At 40.1% G+C, this 25,622-nt stretch overlaps 3 protein-coding genes across 6 annotated transcripts in view; 2 read left to right on the forward strand and 1 right to left on the reverse strand.

The window, feature by feature from the left end:
* VPS35L (VPS35 endosomal protein sorting factor like) overlaps window positions 1–8,750 on the forward strand; it is a 46,129-nt gene extending 37,379 nt beyond the window's left edge. The window contains exons 27-31 of the mRNA XM_033073756.1: window positions 1,149–1,288; window positions 2,925–3,090; window positions 4,855–4,973; window positions 7,301–7,447; window positions 8,003–8,750. Of these exons, the coding sequence (XP_032929647.1) occupies window positions 1,149–1,288; window positions 2,925–3,090; window positions 4,855–4,973; window positions 7,301–7,447; window positions 8,003–8,101 (671 nt within the window). The 3' untranslated portion in view covers window positions 8,102–8,750. The remainder of the gene's footprint in view (window positions 1–1,148; window positions 1,289–2,924; window positions 3,091–4,854; window positions 4,974–7,300; window positions 7,448–8,002) is intronic.
* An 894-nt stretch (window positions 8,751–9,644) lies between these two features.
* KNOP1 (lysine rich nucleolar protein 1) lies at window positions 9,645–19,100 on the reverse strand. 4 transcript variants are annotated; one of them, XM_033073758.2, is made up of 6 exons: window positions 17,881–18,065; window positions 16,845–17,784; window positions 16,440–16,811; window positions 13,149–13,217; window positions 12,605–12,682; window positions 9,645–10,258 (listed from the first exon to the last, which is right to left on the reverse strand). In XM_033073758.2, the coding sequence occupies exons 1-6, from the start codon at window positions 17,958–17,960 to the stop codon at window positions 9,947–9,949; spliced, it is 1,851 nt and encodes a 616-aa protein (XP_032929649.1). In that variant the 5' UTR covers window positions 17,961–18,065; the 3' UTR covers window positions 9,645–9,946. The 4 variants fall into 4 exon arrangements, with proteins under 4 accessions (XP_032929649.1, XP_032929650.1, XP_032929648.1 ...); XM_033073759.1 differs by lacking the exon at window positions 17,881–18,065 and adding an exon at window positions 19,058–19,100 and having other exon boundaries at window positions 16,440–17,784; XM_033073757.1 differs by having other exon boundaries at window positions 16,440–17,784; window positions 17,881–18,062.
* A 63-nt stretch (window positions 19,101–19,163) lies between these two features.
* The window catches only part of IQCK (IQ motif containing K), a 38,035-nt gene continuing 31,576 nt past the window's right edge, over window positions 19,164–25,622 (forward strand). Inside the window, exons 1-4 of the mRNA XM_033073909.2 lie at window positions 19,164–19,216; window positions 20,743–20,834; window positions 21,473–21,599; window positions 22,579–22,676. Of these exons, the coding sequence (XP_032929800.1) occupies window positions 19,180–19,216; window positions 20,743–20,834; window positions 21,473–21,599; window positions 22,579–22,676 (354 nt within the window). The 5' untranslated portion in view covers window positions 19,164–19,179. The remainder of the gene's footprint in view (window positions 19,217–20,742; window positions 20,835–21,472; window positions 21,600–22,578; window positions 22,677–25,622) is intronic.

The following is a 25,622-nucleotide window of genomic DNA, read 5'->3' on the forward strand; positions in this document are numbered from 1 at the left end:
AAGAGTGAGAAGAACTTCAGATTTTCCAAAGCACATGTTTCTCTGGTATTCCTCATAAGCTTAAATTAGATATCAGTTGGTACTATATTTAGCAAATTTGCTTGGAGTCTCAAATGAGTTTTTCCAGAGCAAGCTGCACTCCTGGAAATGCCCATGCCTGCCTGTCAGTGGTGTCTCCATCCCAGCCATGTAACACCTCTTGGCTTTCACCAAGAATTCCCCTTTTGCCTTTGATAGAAGCTGATTACATGGCCTGGGTCTCTCTTCCTGTAAAATAAAGATACAATATTAATTCTGAAGGAAACTTTGAAGTATATGGCTTAACAGCTTGAGTGGGATGTGAATACTTGGATATTCTGAAATATTGCCAAGAAAGTGCAAAACAGTGTTGCTGTCAGAAGTTTTTTTGTGAACTCAGCATATATAGGAGGGCTTCTAGTGTAAGAGGGAAAATATTGTTGCTTTTCATTTGTGAATATTGATAAACTGAGGAATAGATGTCCTAGTGTTTGGACTTTATGTTTTTGTAAGATTAGAGACATAATAAAGAGTTATGAAAACCTCTGAATAGCTATTTTGCCAAGGCTACAATGATGGATGGTTTCTCTAATTCCTGTATTGTGATTCTTGGAAAAAATTCTTTTATCTAGGTAACCAGCAATACCCCACACTCTGGTACTACATTAATATTTTACTTTTAGGAATTATAAATAATTAGAAATATGAAGTTGTTGGTACTTCCTTAAACCTTATCAGTCTTTTGTGAATGAATTGGTGAACAAGATAGCATGAATCTTTCCCCCCTCTTTGGATTCCCCATTCTCCTAGCATAAGTATTTCTTTGATAAGTCAACTTTGAGTCCTGTGCTAATTTCTTATTATATATGCAATATAGATGAAATTATGGTTATGCAAAGGAGCAGAGTTATAATTTCAGAAGTCTTGAGGAATGATGCTGGAAACAGCATCATTTGAATTAACAGATTCCTCTAGAATCAGACCACTGCTGAGTCTTGGGTTTCTTTGCAGTTCAGCACCTTCATTTTCTATAATCTATTTGAAACAAATTCAAAGCAACCATTGGGTCCCAGGCATGGCTGCTATCACAGCTGGAGTGATATAACAGCAGCTCTCTTTTTATTTTGTAGCTGATGCTTTTTTCAAAGCTGCAGTGAGCCTTGTTCCTGAAGTGCCAAAAATGATCAGTGTAGATGGAAAGATGCGACCTTCTGATGCCTTCCTCCTGGAATTCCTCTGCAATTTTTTTTCCACATTATTAGTTGTTCCGGTAAGTTGAGTGTGTGTGAATAGCACATGGGTTAGTACAGACTATTTTGACTTCCCTGTTTAAAAATTTGGAGTAGACTGGGCTTCTGGAGTGGGAGATGCAGGGATTAGTTTTCTGTGAGAAGATGAACTGTTCTGCTTGCTGGCTGGGAAATCACTCACCCCAGTGCAAAATGGGGAGGCAGAGCAATCCTGGGGAGGTGAAGGTACAGCACTGCCACTCTCAGTAACACCTCTCACTAGAAGGGCATTTGGGGTAGAGTGAAATCTCACCATAATTTCATTGTGTAAGCATCATTTACTGGTTTACTAGCTAAGTATTCAAAAAACCCTAATACATGAGGAGGGAAAAAATACAGAGCTCTAGTTCCTATTCGTTTCAGTTACTGTGGTATAGGTTGCCTCATCATTTGAGTGAAAACATAATTAGAAGATTTTGGCATAACCTTCCTCTTCTGATGAATATTTCACCAAGTACTAGCATTTTACACCCTCCCTTTAACTGTCAAGTTTAGAGAGAGATGTAATTTTTTTCTCTCAAATATTTTCAGGCATATCTAAAAAAATGAGGGGAAATTATAAATTAACCTGGAGTAACCAAAAAAGAAGTTTGAAGTCTATTCATTTGTTCTTGAAGAGAGTGGGTTTTTCCTCCTCACTGAAACCTCCCTTATGGTTTTCTCCTTCCTTTTCCCTCTGCCTGCCTGTTTGGTGAAGCAGCACACTGTGGTGCTGTTCACATCCATGTTGTCAGAGCTGAGGATTGCCTCTGTTGCAGTGGCAGGGGTCTGCCGAGCCAGGTGCTGTGTTGTTAGAAGGGGAGCTGCCCTGGGATGTGTCCTTGCTGCACTGACTGCAGGAGCAGCCTGTGAAGGGAGGCTGGGGAGTGACTGGGTCATTAACGGGTGATTGAAGAAGGGAGTGATCCAACCTCTCCGATTCACTAATGAAAAACAACTTGAAACGAGATGCCAGGATTCAGAAAGTAGCTGCCCTGACTTTGTTCCCTGTTTACAGAAGATCAAAAGGAAGATCCCCAGTGGGCTGTGATTTGTCCTGTGTATCTTGGTGCTGCTGCTCCAACTGCCAGCTGGAATTAGCTGGGTGCCCTATTAAAGCTGCTTGTAAAAACTCCCAGCTTATGTAAAGCAGAGTCTTTATTTTCATGTCATGTGAAAAGATTGTTGATGGTCTGTAGCTGACTTCCCAGTGTAGGTGTTCTTCTGAAACTCATAATGATATGAGTAATACACTACAGCTTACTGATGTGATTTTAATAACAAAATCTACCCAGTGTTTAATTTTAGAGGCTTAGCTGTTAAGAAGCAGACAATTAATTTTTGTACTGCTCCCCCATGACTACAAAATAAAGCATTTCAAAGTTTGTCCATGGATGCTGCCTGATCATGTTCTGATTATGGGTCAAATGGGGATTTTAGATGGAAACTAGAAAAAAATTTTAAAAGATTTGCAGAAAGCACACTTAAGAAAAGTAGCTGTCAGCTTTAATTATATTGTAGTTCTGCTTTTTTAGAGCTCAAACTGTGACTCTACACCACTGAATGACTGCAGATAATCCTATTTTTGTTCTGGGGTTGTGGTGTTGGTTCTGACCCATCTTTTTTCCTTCTCTGTAGGATCATCCAGAACAGGGAGTGTTGTTTCTTGTGCGAGGATTACTAAATGTGATCCAGGATTATACTTGGGAGGATAACAGTGATGACAAAATCAGGATTTATACTAATGTTTTGCATCTGCTGTCTGCAATGACTCAAGAAACATTTATCTACCATGTAGATAAAGGTAATACCTGAGGGGGGCTCTGACTCCTTGCATTCCATTGAATTTGTAGTATTGTCTTACCACCACAGACAGTTAATGAAGACCAGGGGTAAAATCAGTCTCACAGATTCTTCTGTCCAGTTCCAGGTATTGTAATTTAGAATAATCCCAGGAGTTGGCTACTGAACAGGTGCCTGTCAGTTCTTTAAAGTGAATTTGTGCAGAGTGGGTTCATTTGGTGGTGTTGGTGCAAATGCTTAAAAATGTGAACTTTACAAGTAAAGATTATGCAAGGGTTTTATTTAAGTATAAGTATCAACTTGATTTATATTTATTGTTGGTGTTTCATCCACATTCAGTAACAACTCCAGTTTTCAGAATGTAAAACCTAGTCTTCATTATTTAAATGATGTATTTGCTGCTTTGAAGGCAGGCTTTCAGTTTTGGAAATTGCAATAACTTACAAAAATATTCAGAACAGCTAGAAAATTCTGAAGATTTTACATTTTGTAAAATAGCTGTCATCTTTTTTGTAATAATTTTTTAATGTTTTGATATACTTTAAAATTTGAATATTTGCTTTCAGATTATAGATTACCAGATTAAGATGGAGTAATAAATAAAAATCCTTTAAAGCATCCTAGAAGATTAATGAGTCAGAGAGGCCAAGATGGTTTGACTTTTTCTTTCAATTGCACAAGACTTTGACAGAGGGGCAGGTGGGAATGTGTTCTGCAGTTCTTCTGGTGAGATCTGTGAGATTTACTGCCCATGACAAAATACCTCTTGCAGTTAGCAGCTCAGAAAATAGCTGTCAGTGGAAGTGCTACTCTGTAGTAAATCTTCTGTCCAAATTCTGTAAGGAAGGATGCTTTAGCTTTTTCTTTCACTCCATTTTTTATATAACTGAAATAGCTGCATAATCCCAAGATGAGAATATAAATTAATCAGATTTTAATGGAGACAAGCATGGAAATATAAATTAGTATTTTTTCCCCTGTAGTAGGGCAGTGGGGTTTTTTCTAGGTGGACCTTGTACCTTAGCTTCTTAAAAGGAAGCTTACTTGGAAACAGGGGATTATCTTTTATCTTTTGTGCTTTCTGATTTACCTAGAATACATTTAAATCTAAAAATTTCTTTTACCCTACTTCTTAATAGAACATAAATAAATTAGGGCAAAAGACATGTTTAAAATCACAGTTATATAAGCTGTAAAAACTTGAGGAGCTCTCTCCCTCTCAAGAATCCTTTAAGGTCTTTGAAAATGAAAATGCACTTTTTGAATTTCTATCCATGTCTTTGGGGTAATCATGGGTTTATTTAAAAAAAAAACAATAAAATGCAGCTTCTATTGAAAATCTGGTTGTTTTCACTAAATTAAACACAAAATGTTTGGGTTAGTCTGCTACCATTGAAGATGATGGCCATACACTTCTAAAATGATGGAAGCAGGGAATCTGTCTGTGGAAAACTTGAAAATTGACATAATATGCTGCTTAACTTCAAGTCCAAGTGGTATTTGTGAGCCTGGATGCATCCAGGAATGGATATACAGGACTGGCTTTAAGCTAAAAGATTCTTCTCAGTATTTTGTTCCTAAAATCAAAAGAACATGGTAGGCAACCAAGTGGTAATCACTTAAAAAACATAATTCTGTTTGTGTTTCATGGAGCAGAGTCATTTTATGACTTCCAAATGTGGTCTTCTATCAATATATGATGTTTTCAATAGTAAATAAATGTACAGGTCTTTAGCCAGACCTAAGCTTGAATTAATTTCTGCAGTTGATTCCAATGATACTCTGTATGGTGGAGACTCCAAGTTCCTGGCTGAAATTAATAAACTGAGTGAAACAGTGGTGTCCCAGATCCTGGATCATCTGAAAACCCTGGGAAAGGAGGAGGTATGTTCTTACTCAGCTTAATTCTATACAAAACCAAAAGTGATTGGGAGTTGAAGAAACAGACCACCTTGGTATTTTTGAGAGCTTCAGGAACCTCATAACAAAAGGAAATTGGGAATTTTTGCTTGTTTGGAAAATGAGACCATCACATAGGCAGGCCTGTGGTGGAGACACCTAACAATGTCCAATTCTGTAATGAGCAAAGTGAGAACTCAATTAGTCTATTACTGGGGAAAATACAATGAAAGCCACCTATAATTATAGAAGTTTCAGATCCCAGGCACTAAGATGATGTCAGGAGGGAGGTACAGAGGGAGGAAATTGTTGTTTTGTCTTTGTTTTGACTTTAATATATTTGTTCAATATAAAATAAAGAAAACTCTAGGCAGCTTATTGGATTTTGTGATTGGAATTCAGAGGCTCTGAGGGATCAAATCTAGCTTAATGGATTGTATGTGAAAGGCAGGTGAGTGATGTTTACTGAAATAATGAGAACTCACTGTTCTGTTAATGTACTTGTTTCTGAGAATGGACCCTCCACAGCTTCCAATCAGCCCTTCCTGGATGGCTTCTATTGATAGAAATCTTGTGGCTGTGGCCTGGAATAGGAGGGCAGGGTGTGATTGATTTGATGGAATTTTTTAGATGGGCTGCTTGCCCTGTAGCCCAGAGTGTTTGCCAATACAGAATGTGTTAAGTGATACATATTGGGAGAACACTGTGCTAAGTTTAGCATTTCCTCTGCTTTTGCTATCCTGTTTGTCCTTCCTTGAGCAATGGCAGAGATGTAAGATGAAAATATCCTTTGCTGAAATCCTTTACATCATTGTACAAATCACCACAGGGAACAGTACTTCTTTTTCAGAAGAGTAGCACAGAAACAACCATTCTAGCACAGCTAAGAATGCCCAACCAGGTCTTGGAAGGAAATTTAAACAGAGTTTTTGGGACTGTGGGTTGTATATTAGAGATTTTTTTGAATCTGACTCCTGTATGGAATTTGTGGGTAGGAATGTTTGTAGGGATAGAAATCCATGGTTTCTGAAAGGCTTTTGTTTTCTCCTTTCAAGCATGCTTTGAGTAAGGAGGTCCTGTGTTGGTTCACTGAGGCTGTTGTTGCAGAAAAAACTGGATTTAAGGCTGAGCAGCACACAGATACGTCCTTGGCCTCTGCAGCCTTACATTTGCTCCTCTGTCCATCCTTATTTACAGAGGCACCATTTGTTTTGCTTTGTTGAGTGAAAGTCATTGAGACATTTAGATAAAAACTGCTTTGTAAGAATGAATGGTTGTTTGAGGAAGCTGTTGTTGCTGAGGAAATAGAAGTGATGAGAATATTGCCAGACATCTCTGATTGTGCTAAAGTAAAGCTGGTCATAAAATCACTGTGGTATTTGGATTGCTTCAGTGTTTGTGACCTTTTATTATTCATCTTCTTGGCTGCTCATTTAAATGAACAAGGCTCTAATGATTTTGTGTTTTTACTGGTTCATTTCCTTTAAAAGCTATAAAGGAAAATAAATTTTTCTCACAATAAAATCCTTTCACCGAAATGACAACTCGGAAGAGAACAATGCATCTTATTGTTAACACAGTGTGGTCTTTTCACAGTATTAGAGAATGCTTCATTTATGTGACAATGCTGGAATAGAAATTTCTAGTTCTGGACAGTTCTGTAAAGTTCAAGCTGTTTCTGGTCAGGAGAACATGCAGCAGTGAATCCTCTCTTGCTTTGTGTGTGGGGAAGACTGCTCTTACTTTCCTTAAGGTCCCTCCTCAGCAATTTTAGGGGAAGGAGCTACAAATATGGTGCAAATATGTTCCTATCAACAGAATTTCAGTGAAAGAATAGCAGAGAAGAAACATCTTTGGTTGAATAAATAAATAAAAGTAGAATAGACTGGAGGGGGGAAAGCCTGAAGGTGCATTAATTTAGATTGATAATAGTGGTCTCTCTAAAAATTTACAGCTAGGGTGCTCTGAGTGCAAGGTTGGTTGGTGGGAGGGTGATTTCTGTGCAATTATGGGGAGTCTGGAGCTGTAAATGTGCCAGCCCTTCATGCTGTGCTGTGCCAAATTGATATGAGATGTAGGAGTTCTTGTGTCATTATTTTCTTTACAGCAGCTTACGTTGGTATACAACTACTGCTGTTGCTTTTTGCATGGAATATGAAAACCATGACTGTGTTCTTGTGTCTGTAACTATTGCTGTGTGTTACAAAATGAGTGCTCTTTGAACTCCGAGAGCTCAGAGAAGCTGGGGAGGTTAAGCTGGTGTTTTGGAATGAGTGTACAGTAATGTGGGAGTATTTCTGTTTTGATGACAGACCCTGAAGCGGCAGAGCCAGCTGGCACACTATTTCTTTAACACCATTGTGGCTCACGGGGACCTACGGAACAACAGACTGAACCAGCTCTCAGTCAATCTCTGGAACCTTGCTCAGAAGCATGGCTTTGCTGACACCAAGACTATGGTAAGGGAGGGAGACACAGAATGCAGACAGGCTTTAGTTCTTTATATCTCTTTCCATTCTTTATTTGGGAAAAGGTAACATTTTCTTGATCTGAATACATCTCATCTGTTTACAAGCTGCTGTCTTAAAAAAAAATTATCTTAGAACCCCAACAATTTATTTTTCTAAATGCTTCTTAATGAACAAGCAGCTTCTCTTACTTCAAGTGGTGTATATCTTTCTAGCATTTTAATAGTATGACATGCATTAAGGAAACTGAAAGTATTGGTTGTTCTTAACTTTTTTTTCAGTACAGAAAGCCAGCTTTAAGATAAATACTGTATTTTTATTTTGTGAAGGAACTGCCCTGTAAAAGCTTGTAAAGTGGCATTTGAGAGCCTTTAAAGACATCTACATGATAATGAGCTCTGGAATAAGCAATGCCAAGTGCTCACAAAGCCAGTGACATTTAGGGAAAATCCTGAGGCTGGCTAAAACACCTTCACAAAGATAAACTGATGGCTATGATGTGAGAAAAGACTGAAAATCTCCAAACACCTTTCTTTTCACAACCAGGTGAAAACCCTGGAATACATCAAGAGGCGGAGCAAACAACCTGACATGAGTCATTTCACAGACCTGGCCCTGCGGCTTCCTCTGCAGTCCAGGACCTGATGAGTGCCTCTTCCCAGGAGCCACCTGCACAGGGGAGCATGGAACCAAGGCCAAAAATCACTGATCCACATTCTGACTGAAGGAGTTCAGTGCATTTTCGCTTTCCTTAGTGAGACACATTTACTTGGGCACAGTAGAGGTAAAACTGTTCTGAGTGCAATAATTTAACCTGAGTTTCTGTATCCAGTTTTACCATAGTATGGTTAGTTTAAATGCTTATTTACATTCAGTAAACAGTTTTTTGAACCTTTATGGTTGCAAAAGCCTTTTGAGATCTAATCTGTTGTAATTTTAACAAAAAAGGAAGATAATCTATCCAAATTAATTCACAGCCTGAAAACTTCATCCCTCTTGCAGAATAGTCTTTTCTCCTCTGCAGAAAGCAGCATTTCAATATAATAGTCAAAGTTGTCTCTGCTTTGGGATGCTGCCAGCATTTGTCTGGCAGGTTCTAGTAGCAGAGAAAAATGGCTGAAGTCTTTCTGTTCTAATTTCTACAATAAATTTTCACAGACACATTTTCATTTTAGTCCAGTGGTGTTTTGTAAAATGGAAGGAATCTTTAAGTGTTGCAAAGGAAAATGGAAATTATTCAAAGTCTCTATATTTGCAAAGTACGCTATCACTAAATAAAACAATTTGCAGTTCATCTGTGTGTTCTGGGAGAGTTTCTTTGTGTATACCAATCTATGACCTTACCCTTGTGGAATTTAGTTACATGTACTGCTTTTATTTCTAATAAAATTTCACCATTTCTGCCCCATGATAAGGAACCATGTTGAGACCTTTTATCTATTGCTACTTTTGCTTAGTGGTTTTTTGGTTTTTTTTCTTGCCAGGCAAGTAGCTGAGGGTTTGAATTCAGCATTTGTTTCAAACCAGAAAACAGAACCTCTACTACCTGAATCTTAGTAAAACAAGAGCCAAAACCTGGAAGGGCTGGTGGAAGCTGGTGCTGAACACTGAGAGCACTGATGCAAAACAGCCTCACACTGAGGTAGTGGTTGTTTTAAATGACAATTTAAAGGAGATGGTTTTCTCAAAGACAAGGAAGAGCATCTCCCTCTTCCCTGATATGGGAATGGATTCATGGCAACCCCTTAAGAGGGAGTCTCAGCATAGTTTTCACTTCCTCTCAAGAGGACCCAATTGCTGTTTTGTTAAGTGTGTTTTCTGCTGGAGGCAGATGTTTTCAGGTGGAGCAGTCCAGGGCAGAGGACTACTGTGGAAAGTGAGGCTGTCTTAAAAGAGAAAGAAATGGAGTAGTTCTGTTGGTGCTACTCTCCAAAATGCTTATCCTTTCATTTTTAGGTAACAGCTGCTGAAAATCCAGCTGCCAGAGCATAGTTCAAATATAGAGGATGTTCAATGCTATCCAATACTATAAAGAAGATGATAGATTTTTAAGAACTACTTTCTGAGTTAGAAGTCTGCCCTCATCAAATTTGAGACTAGTGTGTCTTCAAAGTAAAGCACCATCATTTTGTATCACAGTGTAAAAAATGTGAAGATTTTACAGAAAAATAAAATCCTTTTGATTTGCTTAAGATATAGATAAGTTTATTAAATCAGCATTTAAAAAAAAATTCTGAATTTCAGCTAACTGCAGGTATGGCACACATCTTCAGTCTTTGAAGGAGTTTGTCTCTTGCCTTGCAGAAAAAACATGATAAAGGTTTCAAGAACTGAACTGTTTGGATGAAGTGAGGACCCAGCTGCACTGGTAGATGCACTTGAAAACTTGTACTTAAAGTACATAAATGAAGTTTCTTCAGCATTTAGTTATTTTATTTCAAGTAAAAAGATGTGGAAGGTAAATTTCACTCTTTTGATTACTTCTGAGTTTTAATCTTCAAATTTTATAGATCTAGATGCATATTTGTCTATGTATACTTTTTTGTTGGCAGTAGGCTGAAATCCAAGACCAATTCCTCTGTGTTGCTTCAAGTCCATTGCTTTATCAAACTCCGTCTTCAGAGCCTGCTGTAACTTCTCCTGCCCTTCCATATTCAGAGCCATATTGGGTTTGTTTGTAGTTGCTGAGGGATTTTGGATAGGCACAGAACCCTCTTTAAAGCCACCCATCAGTCTAAAAAACTTCATTTGTTCTGCAGAACTTTTAAAAGTAGCTGTACTCCACTGTCCAAGCTTCGTATCCTGTGAGGCAAAACAAAGTAAACACTAAAATTGAGAAATACCAGTACCAAGAAGACAATTTCTGGCTGTGTAGCTTGAGAACAGAACAGCTCCAAAGCCTGACAGGGTGACAGAGCTGGGAAGCTGTTACTCCATGGGCAGCACCTCTCAAGGGATGTGGTAAAAGACTGACCTGAGTGCACCTTCATTAGCATTGCAGGCCATTTAACCTGGAGCCAGGGGTTAATGCGCTTTGAGAATCCCCTTCCCCTCTGTCCTCAGGAATCTTGGCTTTCTGCTCCCTCTTTACTCAGCTCCAAGAGCCAGACAGCATCTCTTATTCTAAGAAAACTGTCAGACTTAATCCTCTTTCACTGTCACTTTGCAGGGTTATCTTTTCATTTTCCCACTGTCTGGTTAGGGAGCTGCTGTTTTCAGCAGTGTTTTGTTAGTTGTGGACACTGTTCAATCTGGTTTATAAGCTTTTTTGCATTTTCATCCCACTAATTGCAACTAATAATCCAAGGGTGCAAAACCAGAGGGCCTCCCCTACCCACCAGGACTAAGTCTAGTGCTGTTAAAGCCCCATCTCCCCCGAGTTTGTGAGAAATTCCAAACAGAGTTTGCTGTGTTCTTTGTATTTACTGTATTTGCATTTAACTGTACTCTCTGAACTAGATCACCCCTTCAGGATTTTTCTTCTGACTGCAGATTCAGGCTCCTCTCTGAGGAGGCAATGTCCAGCTAAAATGAGAATTCAGCTGTTTGTGGAAAACCCCAGATACACCATAGGATTTACAAAGTTCATGAACTTTTGGCTTACCTAAGAACAGGCTTCATTATGCAAAGGTATATTTGACTCCTGAGCTATAACTGTCATCTGTAAGTCTTTTTGGCAGGATTTCTACTCAGAATTTTTTCTTTAAAATTTGGCACACTACTCAATGGCAGAATGTCCGAATATTAATTAAACAGACTAAGCTGGCTACATCAAATGAAAAAAATGTGAATTCAGTGGTATGTTTATGTCAGCCTGAAATCCTTCCAACAGAGCAGTTGCAGCTAGCATGAAACAGTCATTCTCCAGCAGACAGCCAACATGACACACAGCATGCTACACAATTGCAGGCAAGCTACAGCAGGGGTTTTTAAGGTAAAAAAAATGCAAGGCTGGAGTATCATTCACTATCACAGACCAGAATACCTGGTACTGAAAGAAAGTTACCCATAATATTTCAGCCTTTTTGACCTTGCACAAAGGCAAGTTGCTGTATAAGCCCAGTCTGACACAGATACATGCACACATCCAAGACACAGATAAATAAGTATAAGTCCTCCCTTTGCAATGGAAGACATCTGCACAGATGCAAATATAATTATGGCTTGTCAAAACTCTGTTTTTAAGTGAGCTGCTGGCAGGCACTATACACAGCTTTTGCTGAAGCATTTCCAGCTCACTCTTTGTGGAGGTGATGAATAAGTTTTCACAGCTTCTATTCTTCTGCATAGTACTAAACAGAGACAGATCAGTGCCAAAGAACTGAGATCTCCTGCCAAGGATGTAATTTTTCTCAATGGCTTCAGAGAATATTAGACAGTTGTCGTTCCAGAGCTACACAGACTCCCTCCCACTATGTTAGACCTACACAAGTTGTTGCTGGCATTTGAGACATATTCCAGCTTTCTAGGCATTCTGGCAGTCCTGCACAACAACAGAAGCCTGAACTACTAGCAAAGCTTTCTCTCCACCTCAATCTTCTTACCCCTGGCTAAACACTGCTGCAAGTTTCCACTGCCTTACTGTGAGTCCTATCAGGAGCCAGGCTGAGTAGGATGCAAAAGCAAACAATCAGAAATCATCTTTCAAAGAGGTGGAGGAAAGATACAGAAGCCATGACAGGACTGATTCTAAATATCACACAGGTATGTTAACAGTTGCCACCCCCTTTACCTTTCCATGTGGGTCCCTGTTGCCGAATGTGTGCCACGTCTTGCAGGTAAGAAACCAGACACACTTCAGTGACTGCTGCATCCATAGCCCAAAAATTACTTGTATTTCACAGTAAGCAGAAAATGCTTCTGTAGCAATTTTTGATGGCTCATTCTCCAGAGGAACCAGAGAAAATGTTGCTTTTGAGGACTGCTGATGGGAATTAGAGCACTGTACAACGCCAAGGAGTTCACTGCTCAGCTCTCAGGCTCCTGGCATTGCACCAACTTGTTCTATAGCATGACCTGAAATCTGCAGTCAGAAGGAACACTGTTGTACCTGAGCCACATACAAAAAAAGAACACAGTTGTTTTTTACAGGAACTTGCCCTGGGACACAGCATTTCCATCAGGCTGAGTTCTAAACTCATACATTACCTGTCCCCCTTTGGAACTGAAAGCCTTGGTTTTGCCAGATTCTCTATCAATTTCTTCTTGCAGGGCCTGCCGCCTCACCTAGTGTGCACAAAAATGACACATGCAGCATAAGACTCTGTGTCCTGTGTGTTAAATGACAATGCATTCACAATGAAATAAGAGAAAAATAAAATCATTAGTTATCTTCAGAATTTTGCAGGGATAATTAAAAGTTGCATGGGATTCTTTCACACACTCAACATGAGAACTGTAATCCTTTAATGTATGTTAAATGAGTGTTTTGCTGTATCAGGTAAGTCTAATTTTCTAACTGCAGGCAACATTGATGAGAGGCAAAAAATTTGTGTATTTAATTTAGTAAGTTACTTAGTTCTGACATTGACTGGAGCTGGACTTAACCCACAGGTAAAGCAGACTTTAAACAGAGCTTTATTTAGGGAAATCTAGGCATAAATAACCAACAAAGCAGGATTTTTGTATCAATTCCTATGCATATGTAAATGCTGACTTGCTTTAGATCTCACCCAGCTAGGACAAAGCATACCTTGTCTATGCTAATTTCATCACAGTTTCCTTTCTTTTCCCGAACAATAATTACACCATCTAGATGTTCCTGTAAAACAGGAAAAAGCTTGTATGATTATTTTTATCCATTCTGGTTAATTAGAATTTACACAGCTCTTACCACAAAAGTAGTTAAAACATAAGCAATCAGTAGTACTATTCTGGGGCAAGAAGAAATAGTCAGATCTAAGATGAAAATGCCAATTAAATCTGTGTATTCCTATGGAAAGACCTCGCAGAGATTTTTTTTCTTTAATCAAGATAAATTATTTTTAGATTTACACATTAAAAGGGACCTGCCAACAACACTGGCACACACAGTAACGTTTGCAGACAGAGTAATTTCAAATTAAACCATTTTGTAAAAGCTTAAATTTATACTTGAAGAAAGGCACAGAAAGTTTAAAAAAAATGTAGAAATTGGAGGCAAAATAAAGGTCTCTGAAACAAATAAGCAAACAAAAAGCAATTGAGAGGCAGCTGCACTGTGCTCCCTTGTGGATGATGGTCCCCAGGGAGCTCCCAGTCTGGAAGGAGCACAGGCAGGGGCAGGACACATACATGAACAATGGCAAACAGCACATTAGTGCACATTTCACAGCAAGGAACAGGGAGCTGATGGAGGAGACAGAGCAGCTCCAGAAGGAAGGGCTGGGCTGGATGGCAGCAGGTCAATCTGGGCAGTGCACACACAACCAGATCCTGATCACACTTCCACAAAGTGCTGCCCTTCTGCAGCTTCTGCTTACAGTGCATGCCTAAACCACTGTCCCCAGCCTTCCTCTTCCAAATTTGTAATTAGGAGAAGCTTTTTGGGCATCCAGTATAACAGGGTAAGCGCTAGGTCCAGGATGCTGGTAAATAAGAGCCATAAGTTTTAGACCAGCCTGGAAAAAGTGGCCAAAGGAAGATCTATTGATACAGCAAAAATAATAAACCATGCATGAAACAGCCAAGGAAACGACAAGGAAAAGATTTGTAACATACTTCTGTCAGCAGAACCTGCTGTTACTTTTTGGAGGCTTTAGTTATATTAAAAGCCATCAATGATTTACTTCATTTTCCAGAGCTACCTTTTATACACTAATTTCACACACACACAAGTACATGCACTATTAAAAATGCGAGAACGCTGTCTGCAGGAAGGAGAGCTCAGGATGAAAAGAAGAAACCAAAAACAACCCCCAATTTACTTCTAGATGGCCTGGTACTGTCTTTTCAGATCTCTTAAAACAAGCAGGCAAACTGTCCTGACAGGATTCTGCAAACAACTGCAGCATATTTTTTTCTTTTTAGCTGGAAGGAGGGAGCAGCTCCATCCCTGCTAATTCCCAGCACGGTGCTGACCTGTGGAGGGCTACTGAGTGGAAAAAACTACTCCATGGAGGTGTGCCAAGCTTCCTCCAACTTCATGGAAAAGGAGCACGTTCCCATGTGGTAGGGTTATCCTGTCTGCTGGCAAACAACATCAAAGCAGTAAACTGAGCTCTCACTCTGCCCAAATTCACTGCAATAGCATCCAATGAGAAAAACACCAATCACTGATAGAAAGTGGGTATCACTCCACATTGTCTTTAAAATTTGCTCTTTTACTTGCAGGGCAAGCCCAACAGAGGATTTTTCAAGGCAAGCAGAGTGTGTGACATGCTGTAGATTAAAACGTTTCAGGACTATGGCACAGTTAAATGCAAGGCCACATTATCAGCCATTTATTAGTGCAGTGTCTTTTGGCCTGTCAGGAACTAGAGCTAGCTAGAACTGATTAACCCAGACTTCTCAATCTTCAGATTTTCTTTTGAGTAGTTTTTTATTTAAAGGAGCTGCCTATGAGAAAGAACAAAACATGCATCACCCTACTCCAACAGTTTGCAAAGTAATTGCTGTGGGTTCCATACTAACTGGTCACGAAAGTTTACACATCATTGTAGGGCTTATCTTGCCTCTACACAATGTAAGCAGCTGCAAAATCCAAATAATGTCCAACAACCTCAAAAATGCAATGTCAACTTAATTAGAAAATATATCCAGCAATAAAACCACCTTGTCCTTTTGAAAGGTCAAAAGGAGAAATCCAACTTGAAAGCCCCAAACATCTGCTCACCTCATGACTGATAAGCATACACACTCCCCTCACAAACCCCTGTGATAAAACTCTGTATCTGGGGCTGCACATGAATCTATATTTAATTATTAGCACTAGACACCAGGCAGCTGCCAGATTTCCATAGAATTTGATGAAACTGCATCTGAGTGCATGACAAAGCAAAGCACACCATGAAGTAGCTCACATTATGGTCTGCTCTACCCTTAGCTTACAAAAATCTTCAGTGATACCTTCTTCATTAGTGTTTGACATTTAAATAAGCCAGGCATTCAAAATTATTGATAGAAAGCAACTGGAGTGCAGCTTCCCATTACCTACAGAAATAAAAACAACCTCCTAGTGACTTGCAATGTGCTGTTCTGAAAGTTAAGTTTAAGCAGCCAAAAATACAGACAGATACCCACTGATTTTCTGAGCATCTCACAGCTTAACTCCCAAAGATAATAACAGAAGTCAGGCATGTGGGTGTTAACTTTTGGCACCCTTAGCTTTAAAACATCACTTTGATCAGATAAAGAAAAAACTTCTGTATTTCAAGTATTTCATCAGTTCCTCCCCATGTTCATTTACCTCACAAGTGGCAAGTACTGCAAGACTCTGGGATGGGATTTCCTTTACCAGTCAGTCAGGATACAATCCCTGTTACCCTCAGTTACAATTTACAGTTCTTATGTCTATTTTCTTGCATAGATTTAGTGTTTTAATTAAAGCTGTGGTTTTAGGTCTTTAGTATTTTTCTATCAGAATTTGACTTTCAATGCTCTTGGCCCAGTCTATACTTAGGACTCCTAGGATTTTCTCTGAAGTTTAGGTGGAATTGGCAGAATAGGTTTTGGCTAACTTTCCCCTTTGTTTCTAACATTACATAATTCCAGCACTGAGAGCAGCAAAGCTTGAGGAAAGTCTAATAAACAGTTAGATGAACTCATGCTGCCAGAGTTACCCCCTGCTCAGGGTAATGACATGGTATTAAACTCCTGTTTTATGAAGAGTTTTGCCACTTTGCTAAAAGCAACTGAACGCTTATGACTGTACAAACCCACTTTCCTTTTGGGCCAGTATTTACATTTTCCCTCAGTGTTACAACCAGGCAAAGCAGCATGCAAAGCCCAAAAGGCTTTCAGGTCCTTGGCAGGAGGGTGCAAAGCTGCCCTCTGCACAACTTACCAGTGACTCATTCCATGGTGATTCTGTCTTGATCTTCTTTGGACCTGCTTTTGAACCTGGTTCTTCAACCACGTCCTGTGGTGGTACTTTTTTCCTTTTTTTCCTTTTTCTGTCACATAGTACGGGATTGCTATTGCATGATTCCCCTGTAAGACACTGAGCTTGCTCCAGTTCACTCACTTTGTCCTTTTCATTGCTTTCCAGTAGTATTTTGTGGCTTTTAGAGGCACTGTCATTGTTTAAAGAAACTTCTGAATATGCTGTTTCCTCCTCCTTCTTAATCTTCTTCTTTTTTTTCTTACTGACTTCATAATTATCCTTGAAATTCTTGCTTTGTTTCTTTCCAGACAGCTCTTCTTCCTCAGGCTCAACGTCCTGCTGTGCTGGGAGATGCTTATCAGGAATGCTGTGACTGCAGTCTGGCACATCTTCACAAGCTGAGGAAGAAATTTCTTTTATTTTCTTCTTCTTCTTCTTCCTCTCTTTGGTATTCCTGAAGTTCTTAATTTTGTCCTCTTCCTCTCTGCTTGTCAATGTAAATTCCCAGGAATTATCTTTCTTCCTTTTTCTGAAGTCACTTAATGCAGTGGGGCTACCAGGAGCTTGATGTATGTTGTACTCATTATCTGCCAGAGGTAAAAAGCAGTCAGACTTCTCTTTCTTTTTCTTCTTCTTCTTTCTTCTCACACAACTCTCCCCATCATTCTGGGCATTATCTGTGTCATAGTTTTTACCCAAAAAATCTGCTTCTTGTGAAATGTATTTGTGGGTGTTTTTACAAACTTTTGAAGATTGCTTTTGTTCACTGTGCTGGATGTCCTCTAATGAAAAACTGCCTTTCTTCTTTTTTTTCTTTGTTACCTCACCATCCAATTCCATATCCAAAGCAGTATTCTTTCTCTTTTTTTTTAAAGATAATTCCTTTTTCCTAGTACCATCTGTGTGATCATTTGAAAGCTCCACGTCACTGCTCTCATTATTCTCCAAGGAAAAATGACACTGGACTTTTTTTTTCTTCTTTTTGAGCATTTTAATTTGTTCCTCTGATTCTTCTTGAAGTTGTAAATCCAAATGACCTTTCATATTCACAAAGCTTTCTAAATGAGCTTCTCTGAGTAATTCAGAGCCAACTTTCTTCTTCCTGTTTTTCTTACTACTCTTTGGTTGCATTATGTGTAAACATTCATCTTTTAAATTTTCCTTTTTCCTTTTCTTTTTCTTGAGATGGCCACTGTCTTCACTTTTAATGCCAGTTTGAACATCTTCCTCAATTTTAATTATAGTCTTCACCTTTTTCTGTACAGGCTCCTCATGAAATTCTTTCCTCTTTTTCTTTATTGTCATTCTAAAAAAGGAAATAAAGATGTTAGTGAACTGCTTCAAAGGGATGATGCAAGTCTTAATCGACTTGGTCTTCCTTTATTCTGAAATTATTCCTTACCTCCCATTGTCCCTGACATGCTTTCTAACTTCAGTCTGCTTTCCATGATGGGGAACCAGAATACTGACACACAAACACATACAGAAAATATGTTTACTGGGCTGATTAATTTTATCACGCTGTTTAGTGCATCTTGCCCTAGTTAATTTGCAAGGTTCTATTTTTCTGTTTCACAGCAGCAGAAGAAAACATTTTCACAGAAATACCTACCCTCTAAAAATCTTTCTGAAACATATCCGTGTGTACACAAACACAATTAGGGTGGTTTAAACAAACACAATTAAGGTGGTTTTCCAGATACCCGTGACTTTTCACTAACACTGAACTTCACACCACTTTACTGCCCACTCAGCATTACAACATCCTTCCAAGGCACCTTAATTACTACCTTAGATTTGCTTCTATCTGTGATTTCTTATCTCTGCTCTCCGTTTCTTTTCTCAGGATGCTTATGCCAATGAATTGGTAACAATAGAGAAGCCTTCAGCACCCGCTGAGATTCAATAATTCCCACTTGGTTTGTAATAACTAATACAGAAGAGGCCAATAAGGCATCCTGTCAAACCCCGTAAGGAACATCACGTCCAGCACAGCCCCTCTGCGTCTGTCCGGGGCTCAGCCCGTGCGGCCCGGGCGCACCGCGCCCACCCGGGGCTGCAACCGGGCAGGGGCCGGTACACCGGGCAGGGAATGCACACCGGGCAGGGAATGCACACCGGGCAGGGGCCGCACACCGGGCAGGGGCCGCACACCGGGCAGGGAATGCACACCGGGCAGGGAATGCACACCGGGCAGGGGGCCGCACACACGGCACGGGCTGCACACCGGGCAGGGAATGCACACCGGGCAGGGCCGGCACACCGGGCAGAGCCGGCACACCGGGCAGAGCCGGCACACCGGGCAGGGGGCTGTATAGCGGGCACGGGCCGCACACCGGGCAGGGGCCGCACACCGGGCAGGGCCGGCAGCCCGAGTTCCCCCCGCTCCGCCCCCCGCCAGCGCATCCGTGCGGGCCGTGCCGCGGGGGGCCCGGGCCTGTGCTGGGCCATGCCAAGCCGGACCAGCCGTGCCTGTGCTGTGCCGGGCCATGCCATGCCAAGCCGGGCCAGGCCTGTGTCGGGCTAGGCCTATGCTATGCTATACCGTGCCGTGTCGGGCCGGGCCGGGCCGCGCTCACCTCCCGTGCCCACGTGCAGCGCGCGCCGCCGCCCCGGAAGGGATCGCGCACTCCGCCCCGCCCCGCCCCGCCCGCGCGGGCGCTGCCGGAGCCGTTACCGCGGCAACGCGCGGGACGCGGCCATGGCGGAGGGCGGGCCGCGGGCCGGGCACGGCGCAGGTGGGAGCGCCGGGCCGGGCTCTGCTCTGAGCACCCCCGGGCACGGCTCCCTCCCGAGTCTCGGGGCCCCTCAGGCCGCCGCTGCCCGGCCAGCCCCGCGCTGGGGCCCGGGCCGCCCGCTCCCCTCAGCGCGGCTGCGGGCCGGGGCACGGTGCCCAAAGCCGTGCACCGACACCAAGGCCTCGAGTGTTTCGGCTCTGGGCGTTGTGTTACTTTTATTGTCAGACCCTCCCGACAGACACGGCCTCTGTGTGTGGTTGTGCTGTGGGAGTTTCCGTGGCTGTGACTGCCCCTCGTGCCCTGGGTGATCCTGTCCCGGGGTTAGACACGGCTGGGGAGAGCACAGAGGGGCTGTGGCACTGCTGGTACAGGGTCAGACACAGCTGGGGGACAGCACAGGGGCACTGCTGGTACAGGGTCAGACACAGCTGGGGGACAGCACAGGGGCACTGCTGGTACAGGGTCAGACACGGCTGGGGAGAGCACAGAGGGGCTGTGACACTGCTGGTACAGGGTCAGACACGGCTGGGGGACAGCACAGAGGGCTGTGACACTGCTGGTACAGGGTCAGACACGGCTGGGGAGAGCACAGGGGCTGTGACACTGCTGGTACAGCAGTTACAAGAACACAAAACATCTGTCCCCAGAGCACCATCCTGATAGCAAAGCCCCTCTCAGAGTCTGAGAACACCGAGATTGGAAAGCTGGAAGACCAGCTCTGCAGCTCCCTGATGGGGTTCAGTACTTCATGATGCCTTAAGCAGGCATTCTGCATTGAAATAACCATTTTCAGCCTGGGAGAAAGGTTGATTATTGTAGGTCAGGCAGCTGCAGCACCCATGGCTGAGGTGGTGCCATTCACCCTGACTGCAGTGGGGAGCTGAGCCTGCTGCGTTTGGCTCACACTCTGTATGGGGGAACCTGTAGTTTTTCTCATATCAAGTTCCTTGTCTTGATCCTTTATTTTTCCTAGCTTGAGTCACCCAGTTATCCTTGAGGGTCATGTACTGTTGGTTTTTTTTTCTTTTTGTGTTTTTTTTTTTGGTTGGGTTTTTTTTTTTTTTTTTTTTTTGGTTTTTTTTTTTTGGTTTTTTTTTTTCCCTTTGAAGCGGCGACGGAGACGGTAATACTTAGCAATGCCCATGGGATTTGATTGCTTCTAAAGGAATCCACTCTGAGAAGCAGTCTTGTCTACTAGTAAAAACAATGGTTCATTCTGTTCAAGCATGTGCATTTTACTTATGTTGAAATATTTTGAGTTATTATTTTGGTTATAAACCTTTTTCCCAATAAAGGGTTCTTTTGTCAGTGAGAACCTTGCACTTAAAGCTCAAGAGAGGACATGACAAGAGTCTCTAAAGTTCTTGCTTGTTTTAAAACGTTAGATTTCACGTTAAACAAATATTTATTGCATACTGACTTTTGTTCTTTCAAACCTAAATAAATACCTTTAAAAAGAATGTTGATTTAGGAGGAAAATAAATTTTTTAGGGTCTCCTGGTAAATGTACTTTTTTTTACTTTTAGAGCATGAAGCAGAACAACCTCAATTTTCAAATGTTTCTGAATCAAAAGAAAATCCTGAATCAAAAGAAGATCCTGAATCAAAACAAGAATCAGTGAGTATAGTTCAAGGAAAAAATCTGCGTAGAGATGGATTTAATATCTTTCAGTCAACTAAATGTGAAAATTTGGTACCCAGAGGGTAGACTCTATCATAAAATGAAAACAAAACTATTATTTTTCAAATAACTTCTTTGAACCAACAAATGTAATATTCCAAATAATGGCTTGTATTTTAAGTAACTTGGGTAATGCTAATAAGAAAAGTTTATTTTATTTCAAAGGTGAATATCAGAACTTCTGAACTATATGAAAGAGGTATTTAAGCTTCTGAGTGGAAAATACTTATTCAGAAAACACTACCAGTATTAATTTCCAAATAATTACTATTTCTTATAATGGATAAAGTATTTTTACAGTTGTGATACCTCATAATATTCTGTCAAAAGGAGTCATATGCCTTCTGTTGGGTTTGGATGATTTTACTGTGCTGGAAGCTGCAGAAGTTTTTAAAGTGTAATTATATATTTTCAAGTATTCAGAAAATACATAAATAATACAATATTTGAATTAGAAATTATAATTCTGTAGTTATATATAATTCTGACCTTATAATTTTTTCCTGTAGAATTGCTTTGTATATTTTTGGCTAGTCTGTTGGGGTGTTTAGACAAAATACATTTATTTTGAACAGGTGCCTTTGGAAGCAGAAGTGTCACAGCCATTGCCTATGGAACAACTTTTTTCTGCCCCTGAAGACCAATATCACCTCCCCAAACTTGGGGAAACCCCCTCTGGAGAACCCCCTGATCCAAAAAAATGTAAGTATATCCAAAACTAGGATCAATAGACTAAGTAGACAATTAAATTTGAAAACTGCTGTCAAAATATTGTCTTTACCCATCTGGTTACAGATTAGAATGGGAACAGCTCTGAAGTTTTGTTCTTCCACTTTTATCAATTCCTATACTTTATAATAAATTTACCAAGCAGCAATGTGTAGCCCTTCATTTTGTCTTCCATTAATTCTTGCTCATTAGGAATCCCTGGTGCAAGTCAGAAGCAGTGTTACCCTTGGCTTTTATATAAACAGTGTCTTCCCAATTATGAGCATTTTCTGGCAGTATAGGAACCAATTAAAGGTATAAAGCTGAGCATAAATTCAGTGTTTCAGCTGTGTTGCCTGAGAAGAGAACACTCCTATGTCTTAATCTGTGCTGATCACCTGAATGGAGAGAGGTGCCAACCCAGACCCCTCTGAGAGGGGAAAAGTTGGATATATGGAGTCATGTTAAAATCTCTGAAGGATCTGGCAAGTGTGAACCAATTGTGACAAAGAAATCACAGCACCACTAAAATATAACCTTTGTTTTTTCCTCTGTCTAGAAATTCTGATCATGCAGATTGTAAAGGGCACGAGATACCAAAGTGCTCTAACTGCCACAGCACTGAGTTCAGCACAGGCTAATTTCTTCCTGTCAGGGTAAATTAATTCACAGAGTCACTTCTGTGACTAAACTGCTTCTGGTGTCTGAGTTTATTCACTTAAAACTAAATCTGACATCTCTGAGGCACACTGAGTTTGCAGGGTTGGTGCACCTTTACTTTGAAATTTGCTCATTTGTGTTGTGTTGGCTGAGAAGTGAAGACAGAGGCTGCATCTGAAGGGAAAGAATTTGCTCTGTCCAAGCTGTGATGGTGTTGACAAAATGACTGTACTGACTTTATGGTATCCAATAGTTGTGTTTTTGTGAGATCCAAGTGCTTAGCTGTAAGTGAAGGCTGTTCTGTTTTGCTCAGGCTCTCCACGAGAATATTTGGAGTTTTACATATTCCCAGTGCTCTTACCCGGCCTGGCTGCACTTCTGTATGAAGCAGAGAAGGAGAAGTGTTTTGAGGTTAGTTTGCAATTTTCATTTCAAATCATTGGCAGGAAGCTGCAGCCTTTTATTTCACAGGCAGGATATTTTAAAATTTGGTCTTCTGCAAGAAAAACAACCATAATAATATGATATAACACATTATGGGTTGTTTTGGATCTGGTTTTAAATGTTATTTTCTCCAGTAATTCAGAACAGATTATATTCTACATGAACTTGATCATTATGACAATCTCTGTCTCTCTACAAATCCTTCTTAAATATCTGATTGTATTTACCCTGAATAGTGTTGTGTTTTAGAGGAACAGAATTCCTTTCTGATTAATACATTTCTCATTTGAGGGTGATGTATATAACTTGAATTTTACTTTCTGACTCAATTTTTTTGCTGGTCTGGCATTGCAATGGAGATAAATTTTCTATTTTAGCTTGTTTTTCTCTGTAAATTCCATTTAACTGGAAGACAGGCTACCCAGCATGAATGAGCTTATAAAATGCTGATTTAAAAATAATTGCTTGCTACATGTGTTTTTATAAATTTGTTTTCAGTGTATGTCTGGAAAGACATTGTTCATAGTCTATAGGGAATGCTTAAAAACTCACTAGAAGTGGTGAAAATAAAGCACAAATACATTCTTCATTGTATCACTGCAGCTTAGCAGAGCCTCAACTTAGGTACTGGGAGTTTGGGGGATTCCCATCATTTATTCTATTTTCTCAAACCATGGCAATTTGACTTTCAGATCCAAACCTGTATATTTAACACCAGTTATTTCAAATTTTTCTGTCTTCACAAAATTTGTGTGTGTCTATACACTGATGGATTTACAGTTATGTATATGTATCTATAAGCTGTGATGAATAGAAGTGAAATAGGAAGATGGTTCATTTACATGACATCTGTCTGTCATTCCTGCCATCACATTTACATTACCTAGCCAAGAACAGATTGAACACATATATTATTCATCACACTTTTAATAAAATCTATATTGATTTTTTTTTGGAAGCTTGTATCCTTTAGGAGAAAGGCATGTCCTACAAATGGTTTAAAATACAGCCTGTGATGGATGTTAGCTATTTCAGAAGGCAATAAAACTTAAATACAAAGATATTTTTAAAATATTAAAATTATTAGAAATATTTCCATTTCAAACTCAGAACAAATCTAAGGTGACTTTGTCTATTTTTAATCTGAGAAATTTTTTAGATCTTCTGTGGTATATATATTAGAAAGTGTCTGTGCTGAAAATGGATTTTATATGGATCTGTGTGCTGCTTTGTAGAAAACTACTCAAAGTAATTATTTTCTAATGTACAGAAAATTGATAAAAATGAGTTTAACCTCTAGAAAACACTTATGTGAAGAGCTGGCCAGCTACTGGGGAGCCAAGCTTAGGAAAGCAAGCTGATGTCAGGTGATAGTTTTCCACTGTGACCTCATTTCTTCCTCCTTTTGAACAATAACCAGGAAAACAATAGCTCTTTGTGCTTGCCATATAATTGAATATTTGTGTTCTTTTCCATTGCTGTCCAGGTGCTTGTACTTGCACATTCTGTTTCCTTATGTGACATAAATATGTGATTTTTGGTTATCCTTTAGTTTGGTAAGAAATGTGTTGTTCTGTATGGATTTGGAGGGAAAAAAACCCAACTTGCTGTAATTTGTATTAAAATGGCTAATGAATTAACTTGAACTGAATTTTAGGATTAAAATCAGAGTCCTTGGAAACCCAAAGTAGGAACAGGGAGAAAAGATCTTGTGATAAACATATTGGAATACTTCCAAAGCTTCCAAAAATAAGAGGACAACAAAGATTCAAAAGATTAATGGATTTCATGAGACAACAGGACATGAAGAAGATAAATTGTGATTAAGCTAACTGAAATCATGAAGGATGAGAAAAGAATACTGGGTTTGAATTCTGGCTAGACATGAGTCACTAAAGCCTGTAAAGGGCAGTTGTGTAGGATAAACCAGTGGAAGATAAATGGAAGAAGCACTGGAAGGAAGGAGGAATATCCAAACTGCAATCAATGTTGAGTGAGCCCAGGAGAAGAGAGAGGGTATGGTGAGAGAGAATGAAGAGTGGGGTTTTGATGAGAGGGACTAAAGGTTTCATGTTTTGAAAGGAAATTAAGATGAATGAGAAGTGAAGGAAAAGTTAAATAGGAGAGTTTTTGAGCAATTGGAGTTGTGTTAAGGAAGATCAGGTCCTGGGGCCAACAGAGAAATTCAAGGAGGAGACCCGAGAAGGTGCATCCGTGTCTGGAGAGGAAGAATTGTACAATCACATGGCAAAGTCAGGAAAGGGAAATGGTTATGCTGGAAACAGAAACTTGGGTAGGAAAGATCTTTTCTGAAAGGTGATAAAGAAACATAACCATTTGCACATTTAATTTAAAATAGGCTCTCTTGCATTATGTGATGCATACAAAAAATCTGAAAAGCTAAAGCCTGAAAAAACAGCTGCAGACTTCAAACTGACATAAATATGAGAACAGTATGAAGAAGCTTCATTTTTAAATTAGAGATGAAAGAAACCTATTAGGTTGCCCAGTGTATTCCCTCACTGATTTTTTTTCCCTACCATAAGTTCTCCTATGTTTTATCCCATCTGCTGTCAAATGCCTACAGGGGGAAGACTATTTTCTTAAATCTTTTCTCTCATGAGAACTGACTAATGCATTCATTTTTCAACATTAAACTGAACAATGTATAAATGTTTTTATTAGAGTAACTCTGACTTTCCTTTCTAGTTAGCTGTCACAGAAGGAGGAAGCTGTATCAGGCTCTGTAATGGAATATATTATATTTAAAATTATGATAGATCAGGGAAAATGAATGGAAGAAGGTTTCCTAATGCCTTTGCCATCTTCTGATCACCAGTATATTTTCATGATTATTACCAAGCACATCATATTTAAACTGAAAAATGGAAAATTAGATCTGAATATAAGCAG

The sequence above is a fragment of the Catharus ustulatus genome, chromosome 16 (genome assembly GCF_009819885.2).
Source record: "Catharus ustulatus isolate bCatUst1 chromosome 16, bCatUst1.pri.v2, whole genome shotgun sequence".
Lineage (NCBI taxonomy): Eukaryota > Metazoa > Chordata > Aves > Passeriformes > Turdidae > Catharus > Catharus ustulatus.

Coding starts and splice junctions, on each gene's coding strand:
- KNOP1 (XM_033073757.1), bottom strand. CDS start 17,960: ATGTGTTTGTGTGTCAGTATTCTGGTTCCCCATCATGGAAAGCAGACT. Junction 17,785..17,880: donor CATGTCAGGGACAATGGGAG/GTAAGGAATAAT, acceptor TTCCTTTTTTAG/AATGACAATAAAGAAAAAGA. Junction 12,683..13,148: donor ATGAAATTAGCATAGACAAG/GTATGCTTTGTC, acceptor TGTGCACACTAG/GTGAGGCGGCAGGCCCTGCA.